This window comes from Cebus imitator, unplaced genomic scaffold, assembly GCF_001604975.1.
Source record: "Cebus imitator isolate Cc_AM_T3 unplaced genomic scaffold, Cebus_imitator-1.0 Scaffold258, whole genome shotgun sequence".
Taxonomy (NCBI): Eukaryota; Metazoa; Chordata; class Mammalia; order Primates; family Cebidae; genus Cebus; species Cebus imitator.
The window spans coordinates 3,065,775-3,089,374 of NW_016107573.1; the positions used below are offsets into that span (position 1 = coordinate 3,065,775).

General features: G+C 49.0%; 2 protein-coding genes across 7 annotated transcripts in view; both read left to right on the forward strand.

The window, feature by feature from the left end:
• NIPSNAP1 (nipsnap homolog 1) overlaps positions 1 to 14,388 on the forward strand; it is a 22,431-nt gene extending 8,043 nt beyond the window's left edge. Inside the window, exons 2-10 of the mRNA XM_017499664.1 lie at positions 1,565 to 1,692; positions 1,889 to 1,934; positions 3,096 to 3,190; positions 6,029 to 6,099; positions 6,245 to 6,385; positions 6,689 to 6,720; positions 7,057 to 7,151; positions 9,205 to 9,288; positions 13,206 to 14,388. Of these exons, the coding sequence (XP_017355153.1) occupies positions 1,565 to 1,692; positions 1,889 to 1,934; positions 3,096 to 3,190; positions 6,029 to 6,099; positions 6,245 to 6,385; positions 6,689 to 6,720; positions 7,057 to 7,151; positions 9,205 to 9,288; positions 13,206 to 13,270 (757 nt within the window). The 3' untranslated portion in view covers positions 13,271 to 14,388. The remainder of the gene's footprint in view (positions 1 to 1,564; positions 1,693 to 1,888; positions 1,935 to 3,095; positions 3,191 to 6,028; positions 6,100 to 6,244; positions 6,386 to 6,688; positions 6,721 to 7,056; positions 7,152 to 9,204; positions 9,289 to 13,205) is intronic.
• Positions 14,389 to 15,512: 1,124 nt separating this feature from the next.
• Positions 15,513 to 23,600, forward strand: part of THOC5 (THO complex 5) — a 42,796-nt gene continuing 34,708 nt past the window's right edge. For 2 of the 6 annotated variants that reach the window (XM_017499665.2, XM_017499666.2), the window contains exons 1-5: positions 15,513 to 15,592; positions 17,425 to 17,540; positions 19,743 to 19,847; positions 22,373 to 22,516; positions 23,426 to 23,539. In XM_017499665.2, the coding sequence (XP_017355154.1) occupies positions 17,451 to 17,540; positions 19,743 to 19,847; positions 22,373 to 22,516; positions 23,426 to 23,539 (453 nt within the window). In that variant the 5' untranslated portion in view covers positions 15,513 to 15,592; positions 17,425 to 17,450. Of the gene's footprint in view, positions 15,593 to 17,424; positions 17,541 to 19,715; positions 19,848 to 22,372; positions 22,517 to 23,425; positions 23,540 to 23,600 lie in introns of those variants that run through there. The other 4 variants (XM_017499667.2, XM_017499669.2, XM_017499668.2 and 1 more) reach the window with 3 other exon arrangements.

Sequence of the window (23,600 nt, forward strand, 5' to 3'; positions counted from 1 at the left end):
TTTTTGAGACGGATTCTCCCTCTGTCGCCCAGGCTGGAGTGCAGTGGCATGATATAGGCTTACTGCAACCTCCACCTCCCGGGTTCAAGCAATTATCCTGCTTCAGCCTCTAGAGTAGCTGGGATTACAGGTGCCCACTACCACGTCTGGCTAATTTTTGTATCTTTAGTAGAGACAAGGTTTCGCAATGTTGACCAGGCTGGTGTCGAACTCCTCACCTCAGGTGATCCACCCTCCTCAGCCTCCCAAAGTGCTGAGATTACAGGGGTGAACCACCATGCCCAGCCTAAGACATTTGTTCTAGCCACAAAAAAAGTCTTAAAAAGGGATAGGGCCGGCTAGGCAAAAAACAGAAAAAAGAGATAGGGCTTGCTGCCACTCAGGGACCCCTCTTGCCAGGCTCCCTGGCTAGGAATTGTCTCTATCGGGAGACTTGCTTTTCAGTCCTGGCTGTAAGCTGCACCAAGGCTATGGAGCAAGAAGATTGGTGGCCTCAAAATAAGCACCCCCTGCCCCCTGCTGGGACTCTTAGACCTTGGGTATGTGTTTAGGATGGGGGTGCAGTTCCGGTCCAGTTAACGCTGGCAGCACACCCCCCACTGCCCTTAATCATGGTGCTCATGGGCAAAGCACATAATCGATTTCATTGATTATTCATTCATTCATTCATTCTCATAGTGAATGAATTGAGATATGCAGAACAGGTGTTGGTTGCATCAGTGAATGCATCTTGCTTTGCAATGGCTTTTACCCCCTCTATCTGCCACTATCTGCCAAACCAGCTCTGGGGACTGGCCAGCTCACCTCCTCCTCCGTAGAGAGGAGAGTCTGCCCAGGTTGCCCGAAGCAGAGTTAAGGCTGGCTCACCTGGGCTCTTCCAGAGACCTCTGCTATAATTGTCTCCCAAGGCCCATTTCTTCTAGTGGTCTATGAGCTCCTCAAGGACAAAGCTTATTTGTATTTGGCTTTCCACTTTCCGGATCAGGGTGGAGACATGGGCCAAGTGCACTGTGAGTGCTGGGGAGGATGGTGAGAGCAGTCGTCTTCTTGTTAGAGGGGACAGAACTTGCAAAGAAAGCACAGAGTAACCGCCCGGTGTGTTCAGGGAAGAGCACACCTGAAGAGTGAGGTGTACAGGTAAGGGGGCCGGAGGGGAAGCTGACAAGTTAGGTTGAGTTGTCAAGGGCTTTGGGCATGATGCAAGCTGAATTTGGGGTTGATCCACTTGGCAAGAGGCTGCAGTTGTGTTACCCAAGTAGAGGACCTCTTGGAAGGGGGATGAAGTGGAGGCAGGGAGGCTATAGAGAGAAGTGGGGGGTAGGGCTGCCTCTCCTGCCCTCCTGAGGCTCTGCACAACTCCGAGAAGCCAACTGGGCAGCTGGAATCTCTGTGGAAGGGAGCTGGCTCCAGTAGCATTTCACACTTTGGAGCTGCCACAGGACTTTGTGGACCTGTTCCCAGAAATGTGGGTCACTGGTCTAGGGGAGCAGGACATCCAAGCAGATGGAATTTGCTGGGGCTCCCCCCACCTCCACATGTCCCCCTCAACTCCTCTGTCCTGCAGTTTCTATTCCAAGGACAATGAAGGCAGCTGGTTCCGCTCCCTCTTTGTTCACAAGGTGGATCCCCGGAAGGATGCCCACTCCACCCTGCTGTCCAAGAAGGAAACCAGCAACCTCTACAAGATCCAGTGTGAGTGGCTGCTGAGCTGACCAACCTCTGCCCTTTCAGGGGCTCTGGGGGCCTGTGAGGCTCCAGTATGGAGATGGAAGGGTCTGGAACATCCTCAGCTGTCCTGGGACCCCTGGCCTTGATGGGCTCCCTCACCCCAAGTTCTTCCTTGTGTACACACCCTGCCTCACTTCTTGCTCTCTGTCCTCTGTTGCAGTTCACAATGTAAAGCCGGAATACCTGGACGCCTACAACAGCCTCACGTGAGCATCCTGCATCCACCCATCCCAGCCTCTGCTTGGGCAGGGAACACACTCTTCAGCAAATCTGCAGAACATCCTCCACTCCGTTCTTTTTGCAGAAACCCAGGAGATGTAGATTTCTTTTATTTCTTCCTTTTTTTTTTTTTTTTTTTTTGAGATGGAGTTTCGCTCTTGTTGCCCAGGCTAGAGTGCAATGGGGCGATCTTGGCTCATTGCAATCTCTGCCTTCCAGGTACAAATGATTCTCCTGTCTCAGCCTCCCAAGTAGCTTGGATTACAGGCGTGTGCCATCACACCTGGCTAATTTTTTTCTATTTCGTAGAGACAAGGTTTTACCATGTTAGTCAGGTTGGTCGCAAACTCCTGACCTCAGGTGATCCACTCGCCTCAGGCTCCCAAAGTGCTGGGATTACAGGTGTGTGCCACGGCACCCTGCTCCTTTTTCTTTTTTTTAATTTTTTTTTTTTTTTGAGACAGAGTCTCACTCTGTCACCCAGGCTGTAGTGCAATGGCTCACTGCAACCTCCGCCTCCCAGGTTCAAGCGATTCTCCTGCCTCAGCCTCCTGAGTAGCTGGGATTACAGGTGCGTGCCACCATGCCCAGCTAATTTTTGTATTTTTAGTAGAGACGGGGTTTCAACATTTTGGCCAGGCTGGTCTCAAACTCATGACCTTGTGATCCACCTGTCTTGGCCTCCCAAAGTGCTGGGATTACAGGCATGAGCCACCACACCCGGCCTCCTTTTTCTTTTTTTAAAGAGATGCAGCCTCCAAGAGGCAGAGGTTGCAGTGAGCTGAGATTGTGTCATTGCACTGCAGCCTGGGTGACAAGAGCAAAACTCCATCTCAAAAACAACGACAAAGAAAGAGAGATGGGGGTCACACTTTGCTGCCCACACTGGTCTCAAACTATTGGGCTCCAGCAATCCTCCTGCCTCAGCCTCCCAGTGTTGGGATTACAGATGTGAGCCACTGTGCCTAGCCAGGATGTACATTTCAGAGTCGGAAGTCTTGAAGACCTCTTTTCTAGCTTCTGCATTTTAGAGATGGAGAGTCTGAGGCCCAGCCTCAGGGTCTGCAGTTTGAACTGAGTTTGAACCCTTATCTCAGAGGTCCTGGTGGTTATGTGAATCCTGCCCTTTCTCTGTGCCCCTCCCACAGGGAGGCTGTGTTGCCCAAGCTGCACCTGGATGAGGACTACCCCTGCTCACTTGTGGGCAACTGGAACACGTGGTATGGGGAGCAGGACCAGGCAGGTAAGGTGGTCACCTAACCAGTGCCAGCCCAGGCCTTCAGCACCTTTCACACCAGGCCATCCTCCACTCCCTCTTCACAACAGCACTTGTGAAGGGGCTTGGTGGGGCTCTTCCTAAAATCTCATTGCCTCATTCCCCTTCTCAAACACCTGTCCTGGCTCCACTGTGCCCTCAGGGAGACCCATGAAGCCTTTGAGTCGTTCCCAGCCCCGCCTCCAGCCTCATTGCTCAGGGCTGTGCCACCCAGGACTCAATTGCTCAGATCGACAGTTTCACTCTAGTTCCAGACTACATGCTCTTTCTTCTGCCTTAAGCATGATTTCTTCCCTGCCTGCTTTACCTGGATCACCCGTCTTTTATTATTTTTGAGACAGTTTTGCTCTTGTTGCCCAGGCTGGAGTGCAGTGGTGCAGTCTCGGCCCACTGCAACCTCTGCCTCCTGGGTTCAAGTGATCTTCCTGCCTCAGCCTCACAAGTAGCTGGGATTACAGGTTCTCACCACCATACCCAGCTAATTTTTATATTTTTTAATAGATACGGGGTTTCACTGTGTTGGAAAAGCTGGTCTTGAACTCCTGACCTCAGGTGATCTGCCTGCCTCAGCCTCCCAAAGTGCTGAGATTACAGGCATGAGCCACTGCACCCGGCCTTTTTTTTTTTTCCTTGTGAAACAGGGTCTCACTCCGTTACCCAGGCTGGCGTATAGTGGTATGATCTCAGCTCACTGCAACCTCTGTCTCCTGGGTTCAAGTGCTTCTCCTGTGTCAGCCTACCAGGTAGCTGGGATTACAGGCGTGTGCCACCATGCCCGGCTAATTTTGTATTTTTAGGAGAGATGGGGTTTCACCATGTTGGTCAGGCTGGTCTCGAACTCCTGACCTCAGGTAATCTGCCCACCTTAGCCTCCCAAAGTGCTGGGGTTATAGCCATGAGCCACCACTCCTGGCTTATTTTTTTTTAATTTTTCTATTTGGGACAGGGTCTTGCTCTGTTATCCAGTTTGGAGTGCAGTGGTATGATCATAGCTCACTGCAATCTTGAACTCCTGGGCTCAGGAGATCCTCTTACCTCCGCTTCTCAAGTAGCTGGGACCACAGGCATTCACCACAATGCCTGAGCCAGTTGTTTTGTTTTGTTTTGCTTTGTAGAGATGAGGTCTTGGTATGTTGCCCAGGCTGGTCTCAAACTCCTGGACTCAATTGTTCCTCCTGCTTCGGCCTCCCAGTGTTGGGATTGCAGACCTGAGCCACTGTGCCTGGCTGATCTTGAGGTTTTTTGTTCGTTTGTTTGAGATGGAGTGTTGCTCTGTCCCCCAGGCTGGAGCGCAGTGGTGCTATCTCAGTTTACCACAAGCTCTGCATCCTAGGTTCAAGTGATTCTCTTGCCTCAGCCTTCTGAGTAGCTGGGATTACAGACACGTGCCACCACATCTGGCTAATTTTTGTATTTTTAGTAGAGACAGGGTTTTGCCATATTGGTCAGGCTGGCCTCAAACTCCAGACCTCAGGTAATCCGCCCACCTCAGCCACCCAAAGTGCTGGATTACAGGTGTGAGCCACCGCGCCCAGCCTTTTAATATTTTTTGAAACTGAGTTAGGTCTTGTTGCCAAGACTAGAGTGCAATGGTGCAATCTCACCTCACTGCAATCTCCACCTCCCAGGTTCAAGCAATACTCCTGCCTCAGCCTCCTGACGAGCTGGGATTACTGGTATATGCCACCATGCCCGGCTAATTTTGTATTTTTAGTAGAGTTGGGGTTTAGCCATGTTGATCAGGCTGGTTTTGAACTTCTGACCTCAGGTGATCGACCACCCGCCTTGGTCTCCCAAAGTTGATTTTTTAAAAATTTAATTTAATTTAATTTAATTATTAATTAATTAATTAATTTGAGATGGAGTTTCACTCTGCTGCCCAGGCTGGAGTGCAGTGGCACAATCTTGACTCACTGCAACCTCCACCTGCCAGGTTCAAGCGATTCTCCTGCCTCAGTCTCCTGAGTAGCTGGGATTTCAGGTGTGTGCCACCATGCCTGGCTGATTTTTGTATTTTTAGCATAGATGGGATTTCGCCATGTTGGCCAGGCTGGTCTCAAACTCCTAACCTCAAGTGATCTGCCTGCCTCGGCCTCCCAAAATGCTTCCAGGCCTAGCCGATAATATGATTTTTAGAAATTCTAACAGTACAAAGAGTTTTCCAGGCAAAGTAAGCTTCCCTCCTGCATGAGGCCCCACAGGCCTCCATTATATGTCCCAGGGGCATCTACTGTCAATCTCTTAAAGTCGTCATTAAGAGGTGATGCATAAATCAGCATCTCTGGATGTGTCCTTGCCCCCTCAACACATGAGGAAGCATATCACATATACTCTTCTGTTCCTTGGTTCCTTTTTTCAATGCACTATCTTGGAATGGAATGTTCCATATCAGCCCATCAGATCTCCCCTGTCCTTTTGTCCAGCTGCCCCTTTGAGGCCTGGTGGTCTTCCTTATGCATGTTCCCAGGGCACAGGACACATCTGATCCTGTTGTTGCTATTTAAGGAAGGTGGGGTAGGTAGGAGCATTATTCCCATTTTCAAGATGAGAACACTGAGGCTTAGAGCAGTCTAAAGCCACTGGACTGAGCTAGAGCTCAACTCCAGTTCTCCTAGACCTGTGTCTGGAGTCATCCCCTCCACAGCATGGTCCTCCACCAAGGCAGAGGAAACTCAGAGAGTCTTACTGCTACATGGAACCAGGTCGCCTGCCTCCCCTACCACATATACACTCAGCCAACCCTGGGGAGGTAATCTGCGGGGGGGTCCCAGCAGCCCGCTGACCTATACCTCTCACCCCCAACAGTGCACCTGTGGCGATTTTCAGGGGGCTACCCAGCCCTCATGGACTGCATGAACAAGCTTAAAAACAATAAGGTATGTTAGTGTTCTCTCAGCACACCTCTCTGGATGTTAGATGCAGCCCAGCCCTGTGCTGGGGACTCCTCTGCCACCCCATGAGGCACACCGTCAGGATGGAGGGCACTTCCTGGTAGCTGTGCCTTTACCACCATGCCCGCAGGAGTACCTGGAGTTCCGAAGGGAGCGGAGCCAGATGCTGCTGTCCAGGAGAAACCAGTTGCTCCTCGAGTTCAGCTTCTGGAATGAGCCACAGCCCAGAGTGGGTCCCAACATCTATGAGCTGAGGACATATAAGCTCAAGGTGCTTCCCTCCGACGGACCGCTTAATACCCCCCAACTTCCCTGCTGCAGTGCTGCTTTGCAGCTGCCGCAACACCTAGACTAGGGCTTCTGGCCTCTCCTTTCCTGTGGGCTCAGCAGAGTTGTGTACACATGTGTGCAAACATGCATATACCAGGTGTGCATCAGGGCCTGCAAGTGAGGCCACACAGCCACTGGAGCTGGGGAGGTGGGGAGACAGGGCAGTTTCCCTTCCTTGCTTGGCTGTGATGTTATGAATACAAGGTGGGGGCTCATTCCCATCATCCCTTTGGTTCTCTTTCAGCCAGGAACCATGATCGAGTGGGGGAACAACTGGTAAGTGGCAGCACCAGGATTGGGGTTGGGGGATAACCTGCTTACCTGCCCCACCAAGGCCCCTGGTGGGCCACCTTTTTCGGGGCCATATCACAGGGAACTCAGTACCCAATGCCCCACAAGGATTTGGGAGAAGGCTCCAACTAGGAGGTGAGGATCTCCTAGAAGATTGTGAGCCCTCCATTGGTAGAACACCAAGCCATCAGCCCTTTCCTGTAGCATCCCGGAGAACCGTGGATTCTACCGAGGCCCCTCCTGTGAGGTGTGGCCAAGGAATCAGCCTCGGTACCCTGTACCAGCCCTGGCTTCTGCCTTATTTTATTCTGCCTTCTCCAGGGCTCGGGCCATCAAGTACCGGCAAGAGAACCAGGAGGCAGTGGGTGGCTTCTTCTCACAGATTGGAGAGCTCTATGTGGTGCACCATCTCTGGGGTAGGTTGAAGACCTTCCAGGAGCCTTTTGTGAGTTCTCTTTCTCTGTTGTCACTCTCTGTAGCCAATGGGGATGCATTAGTGTCCTTATAGAACTTAATGTTGTAGCATGAGACACTATCTTAGATGTAATGTCACAAAAAGATCAATTTCAGATTATTACTAATCATATTTGGAGAAAATAGGGAGGCCAGGTGTGGTGGCTCATGCCTGTAATCCTAGCACTTTGGGAAGCTGAGGTGGGTGGATCACCTGAGGTCAGGAGTTCGAGACCAGCCTGGCCAACATGGTGAAACCCCGTCTCTACTAAAAGTACAAAAATTAGCTGGATGTGGTGATGCACGTCTGTAGTCCCAGCTACTCAGGAGGCTGAGGCAGGAGAATTGCTTGAACCCAGAAGGTGGAGGCTGCAGTGAGCCGAGATCACACCACTGCACTCCACCCTGGGTGACAGAGTGAAACTGTCTCAAAAAAAAAAGTAAGGCCGGGCGCGGTGGCTCAAGCCTGTAATCCCAGCACTGTGGGAGGCCGAGGCGGGTGGATCACGAGGTCAAGAGATCAAGACCATCCTGGTCAACATGGTGAAACCCCGTCTCTACTAAAAATACAAAAAATTAGCTGGGCATGGTGGCGCGTGCCTGTAATCCCAGCGACTCAGGAGGCTGGGGCAGGAGAATTGCCTGAACCCGGGAGGCGGAGGTTGCGGTGAGCTGAGATCGCGCCATTGCACTCCAGCCTGGGTAACAAGAGTGAAAGTCTGTCTCAAAAAAAAAAAAAAAAAAAGTAAGCAGGGAGAGATGATGGCAAAAAACACAGGGGATCTACATTTGTCTAGGTAGACAAAGAAGGCCTCTCTGAGGGAGTAAAATGTAAGCTGAGAGCCAAAGGATGAGAAGGAGCCAGCTGTGAATTGCTGGGTGAAAGCATTGCAAGCAGATGGAGCAGCACATTAAAAGGCCCTGTGGTGGGGCAAGGCCTTCGGGGTTTTGAGGTGTGGCAAGGAGGCTGGTATGGAGTAAGGCAGAATGTGGGGAGATGGAACAGGAGACAGGGAATGAGTTGGGATTTATTATAAATGCAACGAGAGACTATTGATTTCAAACAACAGTGACATGACCTGATTTTTGCTCTAGTATGATTTCTCTGACTGTTCTCTGCTTTGTTAAGAGTGCTTGGTAGGGGAGCAAGAGAGAAAGCAGGGCTTCGGGAGCCTGTTACACTACTCCAGGCAAGAGGGCATAGGCAGTGGGATGCTGAGAAGTCCACAGACTTGTTAGTCTAGAGGTGGAATCAATGGGATATGTGGATGAATTGTCTGTGTGGGGCAAGAGAAGGAGAAGGGCATTTCAGAAGAGCTCCCGGGCTTATGCTTCAGCCGCTGTGTGTTGTTTACTGAGTCTGGGAGGTTTAGGGAAGGAGCAAGTCATTGGGGTCAGGAGCCTAATCTTGGCCCTTGGAAGTGTTACTTTTTTTTTCTTTTTTGAGATGGAGTCTCACTCTGTCATGTAGGCTGGAGTATAGTGGTGCAGTCTTGGCTCACTGCAACCACCACCTCCCAGGTTCAAGTGATTCTTGTGCGTCATGCTCCTGAGTAACTGGGATTACAGGTGTGCACTACCATGCCCAAATAATTTTTGTATTTTTAGTAGAGACAGAGTTTCACCATGTTGGCCAGACTGGCCTCAAACTCCTAGCCTCAAGCAGTCCACCTGCCTCAACCTCCCAAAATGCTGGGATTATGGGCATGAGCCTCCATGCCCAGCCGGAAGTGTTACATTTAAAATGCTGACACACCAAAGTAGAGATGTCAAGTAGGCAGTAGATGGATACAGGAGTCTGGAGTGCTTGCGAGTAGAAATATAAATGTAGGTGACATTAACATAGGTACTGATTGGATGGATTGTTAAAACAGTGTTTGCTAGCAGTCCGAGGGAGGCATCTAGGGAAGAGGAGACCGCAGGGCAGGGTTTGGGGGACAGTGCGAAGAGGGCCCTATGCTGGGTAAGGGATCCAATCCTCTGTGCCTGAAGAATGAGCCTGTGCCTTTCTCACAGCCTATAAAGACCTGCAGTCTCGGGAGGAGACTCGAAACGCTGCCTGGAGGAAGAGAGGCTGGGATGAAAATGTCTACTATACAGGTAAGTGAAGCTTTTGGAGGTCTTCTGCTGAGAGCCCTGTCTGAGGATGGAATCCCCTCTGCAAAGAGATCCAGCCTTTCTTTTTTTTTTTTTTTTAGATGGGGTTTCACCATGATGGCCAGGCTGGTCTTGAACTCCTGACCTCAGGTGATCCACCCACCTCGGCCTCCCAAAGTGCTAGGATTACAGGCGTGAGCCACCATGCCCGGCCGAGATCCAGCCTTTCTTGATTACCTCCAGTGATGGGGAACTCACATAAGACAATGAGTTAGTGGGTTTCTATCCTAGTGGCACACTCCATAGGATACCAGCAGGCCTAGGTGAGTACTCTAGGGGCTGATAACATACCCAGGGTCATGCCTCTGCCTAGATGTGGATTAGTGAGCGTCCATTGTCACCTTGGGCACGGTTCTTCACCTCGCCAAGGCTGTTCCCTCATCTGTAAGATGGTGATGGTGAAAGTGCCTCCCTCAGAGGGCTGTAAGGGAAGATTCTACAAACTATTTTGTTTTATGATTTCATATTTTATTTATTTATATTTATTTTTAAATGTTATTTGAAACAGACTATCGCTCTGTCATCAGGCTGGAGTACAGTGGCGCAATCTCGGCTCACTGCAACCTCTGCCTCCTGCATTCAAGCAATTCTCCTGCCTCAGCCTCCCGAGTATCAGGGACTACAGGCGTGCGCCACCACACCCAGCTAATTTCTGTATTTTTAGTAGTGATGAGGTTTCACCACATTGGCCAGGATGGTCTCAGTCCCTTGACTTTGTGATCTGCCTGCCTCAACCTCCCAAAGTGCTGGGATTACAGGTGTGCGCCACCACATCCAGCCCTATTTTGTTTATTTTTGAGACAGAGTCTTGTTCTGTCACCCAGGCTGGAGTACGGTGGCACGATCTTGGCTCACTGCAACCCCTGCCTCCCAGGTTCAAGCAATTCTTCTGCCTCAGCCTCCCTAGTATCTGGGATTACAGGTATATGCCACCATGCCTGGCTAATTTTAGTATTTTTAGCAGAGACAGGGTTTCACCATATTGGCTAGGCTGGTCTCAAATTCCTGACTTCAGGTGATCTGCTGGCCTTGGCCCCCCAAAGTGCTGGGATTATAGGCGTGAGCCACTGCACTCGGCTCACAGACTCATTTATAAAAAGTGCTTTCTCCAGGGTCTGTCACAAAGGAACCATGCAGGACATTATTTTATTTTATTTTAATACTTTAAGTTCTGGGGAGAAAATGTTTATGAACAAGGTTTTTGTTTTTGTAGAGATGCAATCTTGCTATGTTGCCCAGGCTGGTCTCGAACTCCTGGGCTCAAGCAGTCCTCCCCCCTCGGCCTTCCAAAGTGCTGGGATTATAGGCATGAGCCACTGTGCCCAGCTTTGAACAAGTTTTTTGCTCAAGGTGTTTGCCACTTTGCTAGGAACCCTGAAACCACCTAGAGTCAGAGGATCACAAGGCCAGGAGATCAAGACCAACCTGGCCAACATGGTGAAACCCTGTCTCTACTAAAATACAAAAAATTAGCTGGGCGTGATGGTGGGTGCCTGTAGTCCCTGCTACTCAGGAGACTGAGGCAGAAGAATCACTTGAACCAAGGAGGCGGAGGTTGCAACGAGCCAAGATCACACCACCGCACTCCAGCCTGAGCAACAGACTGAGACTCCATCTCAGAAAAAAAAATTAGTGGGGTGTGGTGGTGTCCACCTGTAGTCCCAGCTACTTGGAAGGCTGAGGTGGGAAGACTGCTTGAGCCCAGGAGTTTGAGGCAACAGTGAGCCATGATTGTGCCATTGTACTCCAGCCTGGGCAACAGTGAGACCTGTCTCAAAAAAAATAAAAATAAAAATAAAAAACAGGCCAAGCACAGTGGCTTACACCTGTAATCCCCGCACTATATGAGGTCAAGATGCATGGATCAGTTGAGCCCAGGAGTTTGAGACGAGTCTGGGCAATATGGTGAAACCCTGTCTCTACTAAAAATACAAAAATTAACCAGGCGTGGTAACGTGAACCTGTAATCCCAGCTACTCGGGAGGCTGAGACACAAGAATCACTGAACCCAGGAGGTGGAGTTTGCAGTGAGCCAAGATCTTGCCACTGCACTCCAGCCTGGGAGACAGAGTGAGACCTTGTCTCAAAAAAAATAAATAAAATACAAAACAAAATCACGTGTGGTCCCAACAGACAGTATTAGCATCCCCTGGGAGCTTGTTAAACATGACAAATCTCCATCAGGCTCAGGGGCCCACCCCTGTAATCTCAGCACTTTGGAAGGGTGAGACGGACATATTATCTGAGGTCAGGGGTTCAAGACCAGCCAACCAACATGGAGAAACCCCATCTCTACTAAAAATACAAAATTAGCTGGTGTGGTGGTGCATCCCTGTAATCCCAGCTACTTGGGAGGCTGAGGCAGTAGAATCGCTTGAACCTGGGAGGCAGAGCTTGCAATGAGCTGAGATCATGCCATTGCACTCCAGCCTGGGCAACAAGAGTGAAACTTGTTCTCAAAAAAAAAAAAAAAAGAATGATAAATCTCAAGCTTCCTGCAACCTACAGAATCAGAATCTGCACATTAACAGAACTGCCAAGTGATTTGTGTGCACATCAAAGTTTGAAAAGCTCTGAGCAAGAGGAAAGAGTCTAACCTCCTGGATGACCTTGCGCTGACCCTTTCTAGGCTGCAGCCTCCCCATCTGGAAAATGAGGCAGTTGGATTAAATCAGTGTTTCTCAAGCCTCAGCCTCTTGAGGACCCTGCTCACAGCTTTTGTCCTAGCAGTATACTAACATTATAATTATTTTCTTGCTCTGTTTTCTTTTCTTTTTTTTAGAGACGGGGTTTCACCACTTTGGCCAGGCTGGTCTCAAACTCCTGACCTCAGGTGATCTGTCCGCCTCAGCCTCCCACAGTGCTGAGATTACAGGGGTGTGCCACTGCACCTGGCCTCTTTGTTTTTTGAGACAGAGTTTTGCTCTTGTTGTCCAGGCTGGAGTGCAATGGCTCAATCTCGGCTCACCGCAACTTCTGCCTCCTGGGTTAAAGTGATACTTCTGCCTCAGCCTCCCAAGTAGCTGGGATTACAGGTGATGCCACCATGCCCAGCTAATTTTGTATTTTTAGTAGAGAACATGGTTTCTCCATGTTAGTCAGGCTGGTCTCGAACTCCTGACTTCAGGTGATCCTCCCTCCTCGGTCTCCTAAAGTGCTGGGATTACAGGTGTGAGCCACCTCGCCCAACTGCTATTTTTCTTTAAATCTCCCTACTTTGTTTTGAACCTAGCTTTGTCCTCGGCAATAATATCTATGAAATCACTTTTCACTCTGCTAATTATTATTTTCAAACACAAGGAAAATAAACATATAACTATTAAAATTTAAGAAAATGTTATTCTTATCACCACTGAAGCCCTATCTTATCCTATAATTTGAGGGATCTGGTAGTCTTCATGGGCCCTTTTTTTTTTTTTTTTGAGACAGAGCTTTCGCTCTTGTTACCCAGGCTGGAGTGCAATGGCGCGATCTCGGCTCACCACAACCTCCGCCTCCTGTGTTCAGGCAATTCTCCTGCCTCAGCCTCCTGAGTAGCTGGGATTACAGGCACACGCCACCATGCCCAGCTGAATTTTTGTATTTTTAGTAGAGACGGGGTTTCACCATGTTGACCAAGATGGTCTCGATCTCTTGACCTCGTGATCCACCCACCTCGGCCTCCCAAAGTGCTGGGATTACAGGCGTGAGCCACCGTGCCCGGCCTCATGGGCCCTTTTAGGAGGGCAATGGGACATTCCTTTCACAGTATTTGGGTCCTCCTCCTCCCCACTCAAAGGCCAACATGTGTGGGTGGGGCCAGGGGAGGTTGTTGGCTTGCTTGAGGCTCCTGTGTGACCTCTGCCTTTCTCTCTCTGCAGTCCCCCTGGTGCGACACATGGAGTCTCGGATCATGATCCCCTTGAAGATTTCACCTCTCCAGTGATGCTGCCTACACCTCCACCTCCTTCCCCTTCTCCCTCAGGGCAATCCTAACAGACAGTGGCACTCCTGGTTCTGCTGTGTTGGTTTTGTCTTGGCTCTGGGAGGACTCTGAGGGGCAGTGCTCAGCTCAGACAAGGGGGAACTGAAGGATGACAAGTTCTGAGGATTTACAGCTCTGCCCAGGCACTTTCCACCTTCCCTGCCTGCCTCCTTCCCCGTTAGAAGTAGTTTCTAATTTCCCTGAATGAAGGATAGCGATCTTTTAGGTCTTATATATTCTCCTAAGATTCGTCATCTCAAGGCTACTAGTCCCCAATTATCACCCATGGAAATCTTCCATTTAGCTTGCACAAAAGGTAGCATGTCCAGTGGCTACAGGTGGGGTGGGAAGAGAGGAGGCCAGGCCAGGCCCTCAGGAATTCCCTGGTCTCCACTGGGTCACCCGCTTGCTGGACAGTCTGAGCCAAATCCCTCCTGCTGGTGAAAAGCCTGGAACTGCCAAAAAAAAAAAAACCCAACAACAACAAAAAACACCTCATCAGCACAGTCAGAAGGAGGTCCAGACATTCCACCCAGAGAGGCTGGAGAAAGGGATGGGAGCCAGGAAGGATTTAGGGGCAGGAGACAGACACATAACAGGAACTCAGAAGGTAGAACTTAGAATTCAGAACTTGGGCTTCAACTACAGAATTTGGAATCTGGAACAGAGAATTGGGAAGATAGAACCGAGATGACAGAAGACCACTTGAAGAGAAGTTCCTGATACTAGATGGAGAGTGGCTTGGCTGTTTTCCTCTACATATTGGGGTTGAGAACTTAAAAGTGTAGTTCCACTTCTATGCAGAAAGTCTCTCCTGCCCTCCCTTCTTCCTGCAGGCAAATGTACAGGCCAGGGCCTGTTTCCTCGCCCTATCTTACCTCTTCCCTACTTCACATTCTGTCAGCCCAACCTTCATTCTGCAGGGCCACCTGGTGTGTGGAGGGGGGTCAGTGACTCTGGGGGTCTCCTCAGTGACCCCCATACCTCATCATGAACCCTTGGGTAGCTTGATTCTGCTTCCCATCCAGGAAAACTTGTGCTGGAGTTGCTGATGGAACCAATTAAATATTTACTATAAACCACAGTGTCCTTTCTTCATCTGCAAGGAACTTTAGCAGGTGCCTAAGGCAGGGCACAGTAGAGCTGGTGGGCTTAGCCCCACATGGCAGATCTACCCTCCTGGAGGGTATTATGTTCTTGAGCTATTCTCAAGAATCAGTAGTGGCTGGGCATGGTGGCTCAGGCCTGTAATCCCAGCACTTTGGGAGCCCCGGGCAGGCAAATTACTTGAGATCAGGCCTGGGCAACATGGTGAAACCCCGTCTCTACTAAAAATACAGGTGGGCATGGTGGTGCACACCTGTAATCCCAGCTACTTGGGAGTCTGAGGCAGGATAATCATTTAAACCCTGGAGTCCAAGGTTGCAGTAAGCCAAGATCACTCCACTGCACTTAGCCTGGGCAAGAAAGCTAAACTCTCTCTCAAAAAAAAAAAAAAAAAAAACAGTATTTTCCTCCTTGCTCCAGGGAAGGAGACAGAACTGGCCCTGTACAACCAGGGATTTGGGCCACACGGTAGTAGCTCCAGGTAAGTAGGATTTACACGAAAAAATCTTGGACTCTATTATAGAGTTCATACCAGGGGTAAAAAATACTTGAAGCTTTCAAATACTGCATTAGAGTTGTGACTGTCTGTCCTGGGTAAGTCGGGGATAAAATGGGAGAAACTAGTGACGTACTCTTCAAAAAACCAAGTGTAAAATGAAGTTAATGCCCTTCCCGACTTATTGCCTTCACTAATGTGGCATATGGTGGTCAAAATAGTAATTAAGAAGCAAGGAAGAATCGAGGTTATGGAGACAAATCCTCCAGGGCCCAAATCTTCCCACCCGCTACCAGGTTCTTTCGTGTTATGTTGGACATAACATTCATTCAACTACTTGGTGGAGCGCCCACTAGTTGCTGGGCACGGCCTTAGGCCCTGGGGACAGTGAACGAGGCAAGTGTCTTTGTCTTTACAGCCTAAGTTTCCCAATTTTAGAAGTCAGTGTGGGGTTGTTGGCCTGATGGGACCCCTCCCCTACTAGCTGGCCTGTCACCCAGCCGCAAGCCTCACGATGCCCCCAACCCACTCGTGGGCCTCCATGTTCCACTTCCGGCCTCCACGCCTCGCTTCCGGTCGGCCGCCCCTTCCTTACTTCCGCTTCTCTATGGTGCGCGGGCCGCCTTTGCTCCGCCTCCGGAAGCGGCTTGTTCCCAGTCCCAGGTTCGTGGAGCCGTGAGGTGAGTAGCGGACTCAGGCAGCGGGGCTGGGAGGTGGGGCGGGGCCGGGCGCTCCGGGGCTGAGGTGCTGATCGCTTGAAGGGAGCCCCTGGGTTGAGGTCTGAGCCAGCTTCTTCTCCCTCACTACTCGGTCCCCGGCCGCTGGGCGCTGCGCGGTTACCTCATCCGAAAAATGTTCGCTGCAGCATCTTCAGGCCTCAAGTTCGAGCCTCTTTTTTTTTTGATGGTGATAATGTAGCCCGATGGGGGTAGTGGTGGTGGTGATGGTAACAAGTCATACATATTGTGCTCTTCTGTGTGCCAAGCACTCTGCTGTCTTTTGAAAGTCAGAATTTCCCACACTTAAGCCTTTCAGGTCCAGTCTTTGTGTAACTTAACACCTGTACTACCTTTTACTAAAAAATTTTAATCCAGTCCTATTTATTTATTTATTTATTTTTGAGAAGGAGTTTCTTGTTGCCCAGGCTGGAGTGCAATGGCCCGATTTCGGCTCACCGCAACCTCTGCCTCCCGGGTTCAAGCGATTCTCCTGCTTCAGCCTCCCGAGTAGCTGGGACTGCAGGCATGTGCCACCACGCCCGGCTAATTTTGTATTTTTGGTAGAGACAGGGCTTCACCGTGTTGGTCAGGCTGGTCTTGAACTCCCGACCGCAGGTGATCCGCCTGCTTCGGCGTCCCAAAGTGCTGGGATTACAGGAGTGAACCACCGCGCCCGGCCCCAAATGGTTTTTTGAAACGGGGTCTCTGTTGCCAAGATTGAGTGCAGTGGCGCCATCATAGCTCGCTGCAACCTGGAACTTGTGGGCTCAAGCCGTCCTCCCACCACAACCTCCAGAGTAGCTTGGGACCACAGGTGTGCGCCACCACACTGGGCTGATTTTTAAGCTTTTTGTAAAGATAGGGTCTCACTCTGTTGTCCAGTCTGATCTTGAACTCCCGGGCTCAAGTGATTCTCTTACCTCTGCCTCTGCTTGCCTTGGTTTCCCAAAGTGTTGGGATTACAGGTGTGAGTTATGTGCTGGGCCCCAGTCACTTTTTGTTGTTGTTGAGAGTGAATCTCACTTTGTCAGCCCGTCTGGAGTGAAGTGTTGTGATCTGGGCTTATTGCAACCTCCTTTTTTTGAGACAGAGTCTAGCTCTGTTGCCCGGGCTCCAGTGCAGTGGCTCGAGTTGCAGTGGCTCACTGCAACCTCTGCCTCCCAGGTTCAAGCGATTCCCAGGTTCAATCTATTCTCTGCCTCAGCCCCCCAAGTAGCTGGGATTGCAGGCACCCACCACCATGCCCGGCTAATTTTTGTATTTTTAATCCAGATAGGGTTTCACCATCTTTTGACCAGGCTGGTTTTGAACTCCTGACCTCATGATGATCCTCCTGCCTCAGCCTCCTAAAGTGCTGGGATTACAGGTGTGAGCCACCATGCCCAGCCTGTTTTGTTTTGTTTTGTTTTTTCAGACGTAGTTTTGCTCTTGTTGCCAGGCTGGAGTGCAGTGGTGTGATCTCAGCTCGCTGCAACCTCTGCATCCTGGACTCAAGGGATTTCCTGCTTCAGCCTCCCAAGTAGCTGGGATTGCAGGCACCTGCTACCACACCCAGCTAATTTTGTATTTTTAGTAGAGACGGGGTTTCTCCTTATTGGTCAGGCTGGTCTCAAACTCCTGACCTCAGGTTATCCAACTGCTTTGGCCTCCCTAAGTGCTGGGGATTACAGGTGTGAGCCACCGCGCCCGGCCTGTTCATAGATGTTAAAGTCAAATTAGGGAACTGAGATATTCTCCTTGAAGCAAGCAGAAGTTTCAAAAAAGAATCGAAAAGGGACTAACTTTCTCCTTAGGTGTTCAGCATTATTTAAGATCACCTATGTATCATCTGAAGCCACAATCCCAGGTCATCTTCATCACCTTCCCCAATGGAATGCCTCCTGTGTTAAAGCCCACAACAACCCCTGTGGTAGGGACGGTTATTCTCATTTGATTTGTGAGGAATCAGACCCAGAGAAAAGGGAAGTAACTTGTCTCGGGACTCATAGCCATAAAAGAGTAGAATGGAGATTCTAGTTCAGGGTTCTCTGACTTTTTTTTTTTTTTTTTTTGAGATGAGTCTTGCTCTGTCGCCCAGTCTGGAGTGTAACAGCACGATCTTGGCTCACTCAGCCTCCGCCTCCCAGATTCAAACGATTCTCCCCTCTCAGCCTCCTGAATAGCGGGGATTACAGGCGCCCACCATCATGCCTGGCTAATTTTTGTAATTTTTGTAGAGACGGGGTTTCATCATGTTGGCCAGGCTGGTCTTGAACTCCTGACCTTAGGTGATTCGCCCACCTCAGCCTCCCAAAGCACTGGGATTATAGGCATGAGCTACCATGTCCAGCCTCGGGGCTCTCTGACTTTTACCATGACAGACTTTTGGCTCCCTCAAGTCAGTGAGGTCAAAGCTGCAGTGAGTGATGATTGTGCCACTGCACTCCGGCTTGGGTGACAGAGCAAGATGGATTAGGGTAAAGGGGACAGTGCTGCCCACCTCAGGAGGCTGTGGTTAGGCAACAAGGGAGGATACTTTGTGGCCCATGAAACGTAGGTTCTATTCTTTAAATTCTAGGATCAACCTGGGAGTCGATGGCATTACTAGATGAGATGCTGGCAGGACTAGGAGGCATAACAGTGTAGTTAAGAGCACCAATATGGCATTGATTAGCTAGACCCAGATTTTAGCATACTAACCATGTGATCTTGGACAAGTAATTCCCCCTGCAAGCCTCAGTTTTGTCATCTGTAAAGTGGTGGTAGTTCTTATCTGAAAAGTTTGTTGTAAGAAGCAAATGAGAACATACCCTTAAAGTTCTTAGATCAAGGCCCGGCACACAGTGAGCACAGTAATATTAGGAGTGGTTTTAAATGCCAGATCAAGGATTTTCGATACTAATTTATGGAGCACTCTGCCAGGCTCATGGGGAAGAGGGTAGAGCTCACAATCTAGGTGGGAAGACAGGTAAATGATTCGTAGAGATAAATTCCCTGATAGTATACCCAAAGTAGCCAAAAGAGTGCTTTGGGGAGACCTGACAGACTTCCTAGAGCAGATGAACATTGCTTAGTCTTGAAGGAAATGGGGAGGAAAAGGAAGATCTTTGCCAGCAGGGGAAAGGACGTGGAGTGTTTGGGGAACTGGGAATGCAGGGTGCGGTTGCAGCTAGGAGCAGAGGTTGGGGACAGTGGGAAGGTCAGTAGGAATAGGAATGCAAGAAATGCAGTTGGGGAGGTGGGTTGGGGACAAACCATCAAGGGTCTTTATGACAGGTCAGGGAATGTGGATATCATTCAGCACATTATGAAGAGCCAGCAAAGGTTTTGAAACAGGAAAGGCATTAATTAGGTTGGTCTTTTTTTTTCTTTTTTTCCTTGAGATGGAGTCTTGCCCTGTCGCCCAGGCTGGAGAGCAGTGGTGTGATCTTGGCTCACTGTTACCTCCGCCTCCCGGGTTCAAGGCATTCCCCTGCCTCAGCCCCCCTAGTAGCTGGGACTATAGACATACGCCACCACGCCCGGCTAATTTTTGTATTTGTAGTAGAGATGGGGTTTCACGATGTTGGCCAGGCTGGTCTCAAACCCCTGACCTCAGGTGATCCATCCGCCTTGGCCTTCCAAAGTGCTGGAATTACAGGCGTGAACCACTGTGCCCTGCCAGTCTTTTTTAAGAAAGAGAATTTAGACAGTATTGTTGGGCAACACTGTTAGAGTAGTCCTGGAGAGGAATGTGGAGGGCCTGGCCTAGGGTGTTGAGATGGAGAGACACATGGTGCCGGATAGCTGGGTGAACACTTGAATGCTGGTCTCTTTTGGTGAGTATGGAGCAGGATATGGGTAGAGGCAGGGAAGGGAGAGGTTGAAGATGGTGATTCTGAGATCAGTGGGGTGGGTGGTGATGCCTTTTTAAAATAAGGAGGTAGAGTTTATTTTGGACAGGGTGAGGGATGAGTCCCTGTTTTGTATTACAGAGGGTTAAATTGAGGCTTTGAGGGGTTAAATGACATTTCTTGAGTTACAAAATCTGTAAGGGCCAGAACTGCTAGTTCTACTTCAGTGTTATGACTCCAGAAGAATCTCAAAAGCTTTCTTCTCCTAACAGGTCTCTACTGTTTCCTCTTGACATCAAGGAACAACCATGTCATCAGAATCAAGCAAAAAACGGAAGCCCAAAGTGATCAGAAGTGATGGAGCCCCAGCTGAAGGAAAGCGGAATCGATCTGACACTGAGCAGGTGAGATCAGTCAGGGCTGCCTTGCTGCTGAGAAATTACATCTCATGGCCAAGCACTTGGCTGTGGGTTTGCAGCAGCTCGGGGTTACATCTACCAGGGGCAACTTTTTGGTGGCTTCTACTTGATCAGGTGACTGGGGTTCCCATTTCTCCACAAAACCTGAGTGTCTGCATCTGGTTTAACTGCAGCATCTCCAAAACTGACAAGCCTGTATTAGACATGGTTAGTACCTGCACAGAAAATGTATTCCAGTATGATATGTGTCTCCAGCTTTCCTGATGGTCAGAAGAAGGCAGTCCATCTGCAGCATGGCACTGGAACTTCAGATATGTTGAATCCCTGAGTGTGCTGCTGAGACAATACCAGAACCACATGACCACACAACCTCTTGTGGCCTGACAGCTCATGTAGTTGGCAGGTTCTTTTCTTACTTTTCTCTGTTTCTCTATCCGTGAATCTGTCAACTTCATTTATGACTTAGCTATTTAAAAAAAAAAATTTTTTTTTTTTGGCCGGGTGTGGTGGCTCGTGCCTGTAATCCCAGCACTTTGGGAGGCCGAAGTGGACAGATTGCCTGAGGTCAGGATTTCGAGACCTGGCCAACATGGCACCCTGTCTTTACTAAAATTACAAAAAATTAGCTGGGCGTAGTGGCAGACACCTGTAATCCCAGCTACTTGGGAGGCTGAGGCAGGGAGAATCGCTTGAACCCAGAGTTGGAGGTTGCAGTGAGCTGAGACTGTGCCACTGAACTCCATTCTGAGGGACTGAGTGAGACTCCGTCTCAGGAGAAAAAAAAAAAAAGCATTTCATTTTAGAAGGAAAACAGAGCATAAAAGTGGAAAATTTGCAGCCTGATGATGCATTAGAAAAGAAAATCCCAGCTGGCCATGGTGGTTCATGCCTGTAATCCCAAAACTTGGGAGGCTGAGGCTACTAGATCACCTAAAGTCAGGAGTTCAAGACCAGCCTGGCCAACATGGTGAAACCCCATCTCTATTAAAAATAATGAAATTAGCCGGGCCTAGTGTCAGGTGCCTGTAATTCCCAGCTACCCAGGAACCTGAGGCAGGAGAATTGCTTGAACCTGGGAGTGGAAGTTGCAGTGAGCTGAGATCACACCACTGCACTCCAGCCTGGGCAACAAGAGTGAGCCCCCACCTCAAAAAGAAAAAAGAAAAACCTTTTTTTTTTTTTTTTGAGAAGTTCAGGTTGGCTGCAGAAATTTGTATCAGTAGCAGGGAGCCTAATATTAATCCCCAAGACCATGGGGAAAATGTCTCCAGCCCATGTTAGAGACCTTCACAGCTGCCCCTCCCATCATAGGCTTGGAGACCCAGGAGGAAAAAGTGATTGGGCTGGACTCAGGGTCCCTGTGCTGTGTGCAGCTTAGGGACTTGATGCCCTGTGTCCCAGTCACTGAGTGGCACGGCTGAAAATGGCCAATGTAGAGCTTGGGCTGTGGCTTCAGAGGTTGGAAGCCCCAAGCCTTGGCAGCTTCCATGTGGTGTTGAACCTGTGGGTGCACAGAAGTCAAGAACTGAGATTTGGGAACCTCTGCCTAGATTTCAGAAGATGTATGGAAATGTACCTGGATGCTGCCTAGATTTCAGAAGATGTATAGAAATGCCTGGATATATGGAAAAGTTCACTCCTGCAGCAAACTTTTGCCCTTATGGAGGGCAGTGCAGAAGGGAAATGTGGGATTGGAGCCCCCACACAGAGCCCCTACTGAGGCACTGCCTAGTGGAGCTGTGAAAAGAGAGCCATTGTCCTCTACACCCCAGAATGGTAGATCCACCAATGGTTTGCACCGTGTACCTGGAAAGGCCGCAGACACTCAATACCAGCCTGTGAAAGCAGTCAGGCGGGAGACTGTACCCTCCTCATGTTTCTCTTGCGGCTGCCATATAAGAAGTGCCTTTCTGGAGGTTGCAGTGAGCTGAGATCGTGCCACTGCACTCCAGCTTGGGGGACAGAGTGAGACTCTTGTCTCCAAAAAAAAAAAAAAATGCCTTTCACCTCCCGCCATGATTCTGAGGCCTCCCTAGCCATGTGGAACTGTAAGTCCAATTAAACCTCTTTTTATTCCCAGTTTCAGGTGTGTCTTTGTCAGCAGCTCGAAAATGAACTAATACAGATGGGAAGTTGCACTTAACAACATAGATGATATGAGCTCATTTTGTTTATCAATAAAATGTTTATTTATCCACAGTCTTCACAGTGGTGGTGTTTCGGGCTGAGAGGTGAAATTATAGGCAATTTTTCCATTTTCTTTTTGATACTCCTCTGTGTATTCTGAATCTTTGACACCAGGCATGCATTACTCTGCAATCAGAAAGAGGAAAAGAGGTTTCTATTTTGAAGAGAAGAAAAATATTTGATTTAAGGACCAGATCTTTTAGAGACCTGACTGGGGCTTCATTTTTACTGTTTTAATCTAACGAGATGTCAGCCAACTGTCTCTGATCCCAACAGAAGACTTTTATCACGTGCACACAGAGCCTTTATCCTTGCCTCTGCAGGAAGGTAAATACTACAGTGAGGAGGCCGAGGTGGATCTGCGGGACCCTGGCAGAGACTATGAGTTATACAAGTACACCTGCCAGGAGCTACAGAGGCTGATGGCTGAGATCCAAGACCTGAAGAGCAGGGGTGGCAAGGATGTGGTAAGGAGTGGGACCAGGTGGCCATGAACCTGGTGAGTCTGCTTAGATGAGGCTCTTCTTGTATGTACCAGAGCCCTTCCAGATCTTGGTCTTCTCTCCTAGCCAGGATCAGGTGGTTGGAGACTCAGGGCTCCCAAAACCTATTAATTTATTGGAACTTCTCATCACCACTCAGTCACTAATTGCAGTAATGAAAGTACAGGATAATTAATTTTTTTCCCTAATTTGATCATTCATCCAATTAATGTTTATTAAGTGCCAGGCATTTCGCTAGGTGTTGAGAAATGGTGGTACTTATAAATTTCCTTGATACAAAGATTGATATGTACCAGTAAATTGTAGAGACCAAAAATGAAATTATCATTAATATTAAATGAATAAATGAGATTTTAGAGGCAGAGAAATTAATGTGACTAATAACTCGATAAGGTTTTTAAAATCCTTTTTTTTTTTCCAGGAATCTCACGTATTTGCTTATGCTGGCAAGTTTTGTTACGATTATTGCATTCAATCTGTTGTAGCCAAACTTTATGGCTATAATTCTGTTATTTTCCATTTAAATTACCCTGTAATGTTATTTATAGAGGTCAAATTTTATGGCAAGATGTTACTATTGCTGGGATCTCTGTGTAGGATCTGTAGAGACAGATTGTGCATTGACTGCCCTTACTCCATCTTCAATTCCTGTTACTCTAGTCCAAGGAGAAATTGTGTTTTTTTTTGCCCAGGATTCTTAAGCATTTTCCTTATTCAGTCATCCCTCTATTTTCCTCATGACTTTTCTCATGGTTCTGAGCTCCTTCTGGTGCCTGTTTTGGCTCCAGATGAGGATGGGTCAGTGGCAGCAGACTGAAGGAAGCTGACCCAGCCCCTGTTGTCAGTGGGCTTTACTATTTTCTTTGCCCACAGGCAATTGAAATCGAAGAACGGAGGATCCAGAGCTGTGTGCATTTCATGACTTTGAAAAAGCTTAACCGATTAGCCCACATCAGGTTGAAGAAAGGAAGAGATCAGACCCATGAGGTAGGAGTCAAAAGGTTGAATTAGCCCTTCCTTTTCTCTCCTCCCCATCCGCCCCCCAACC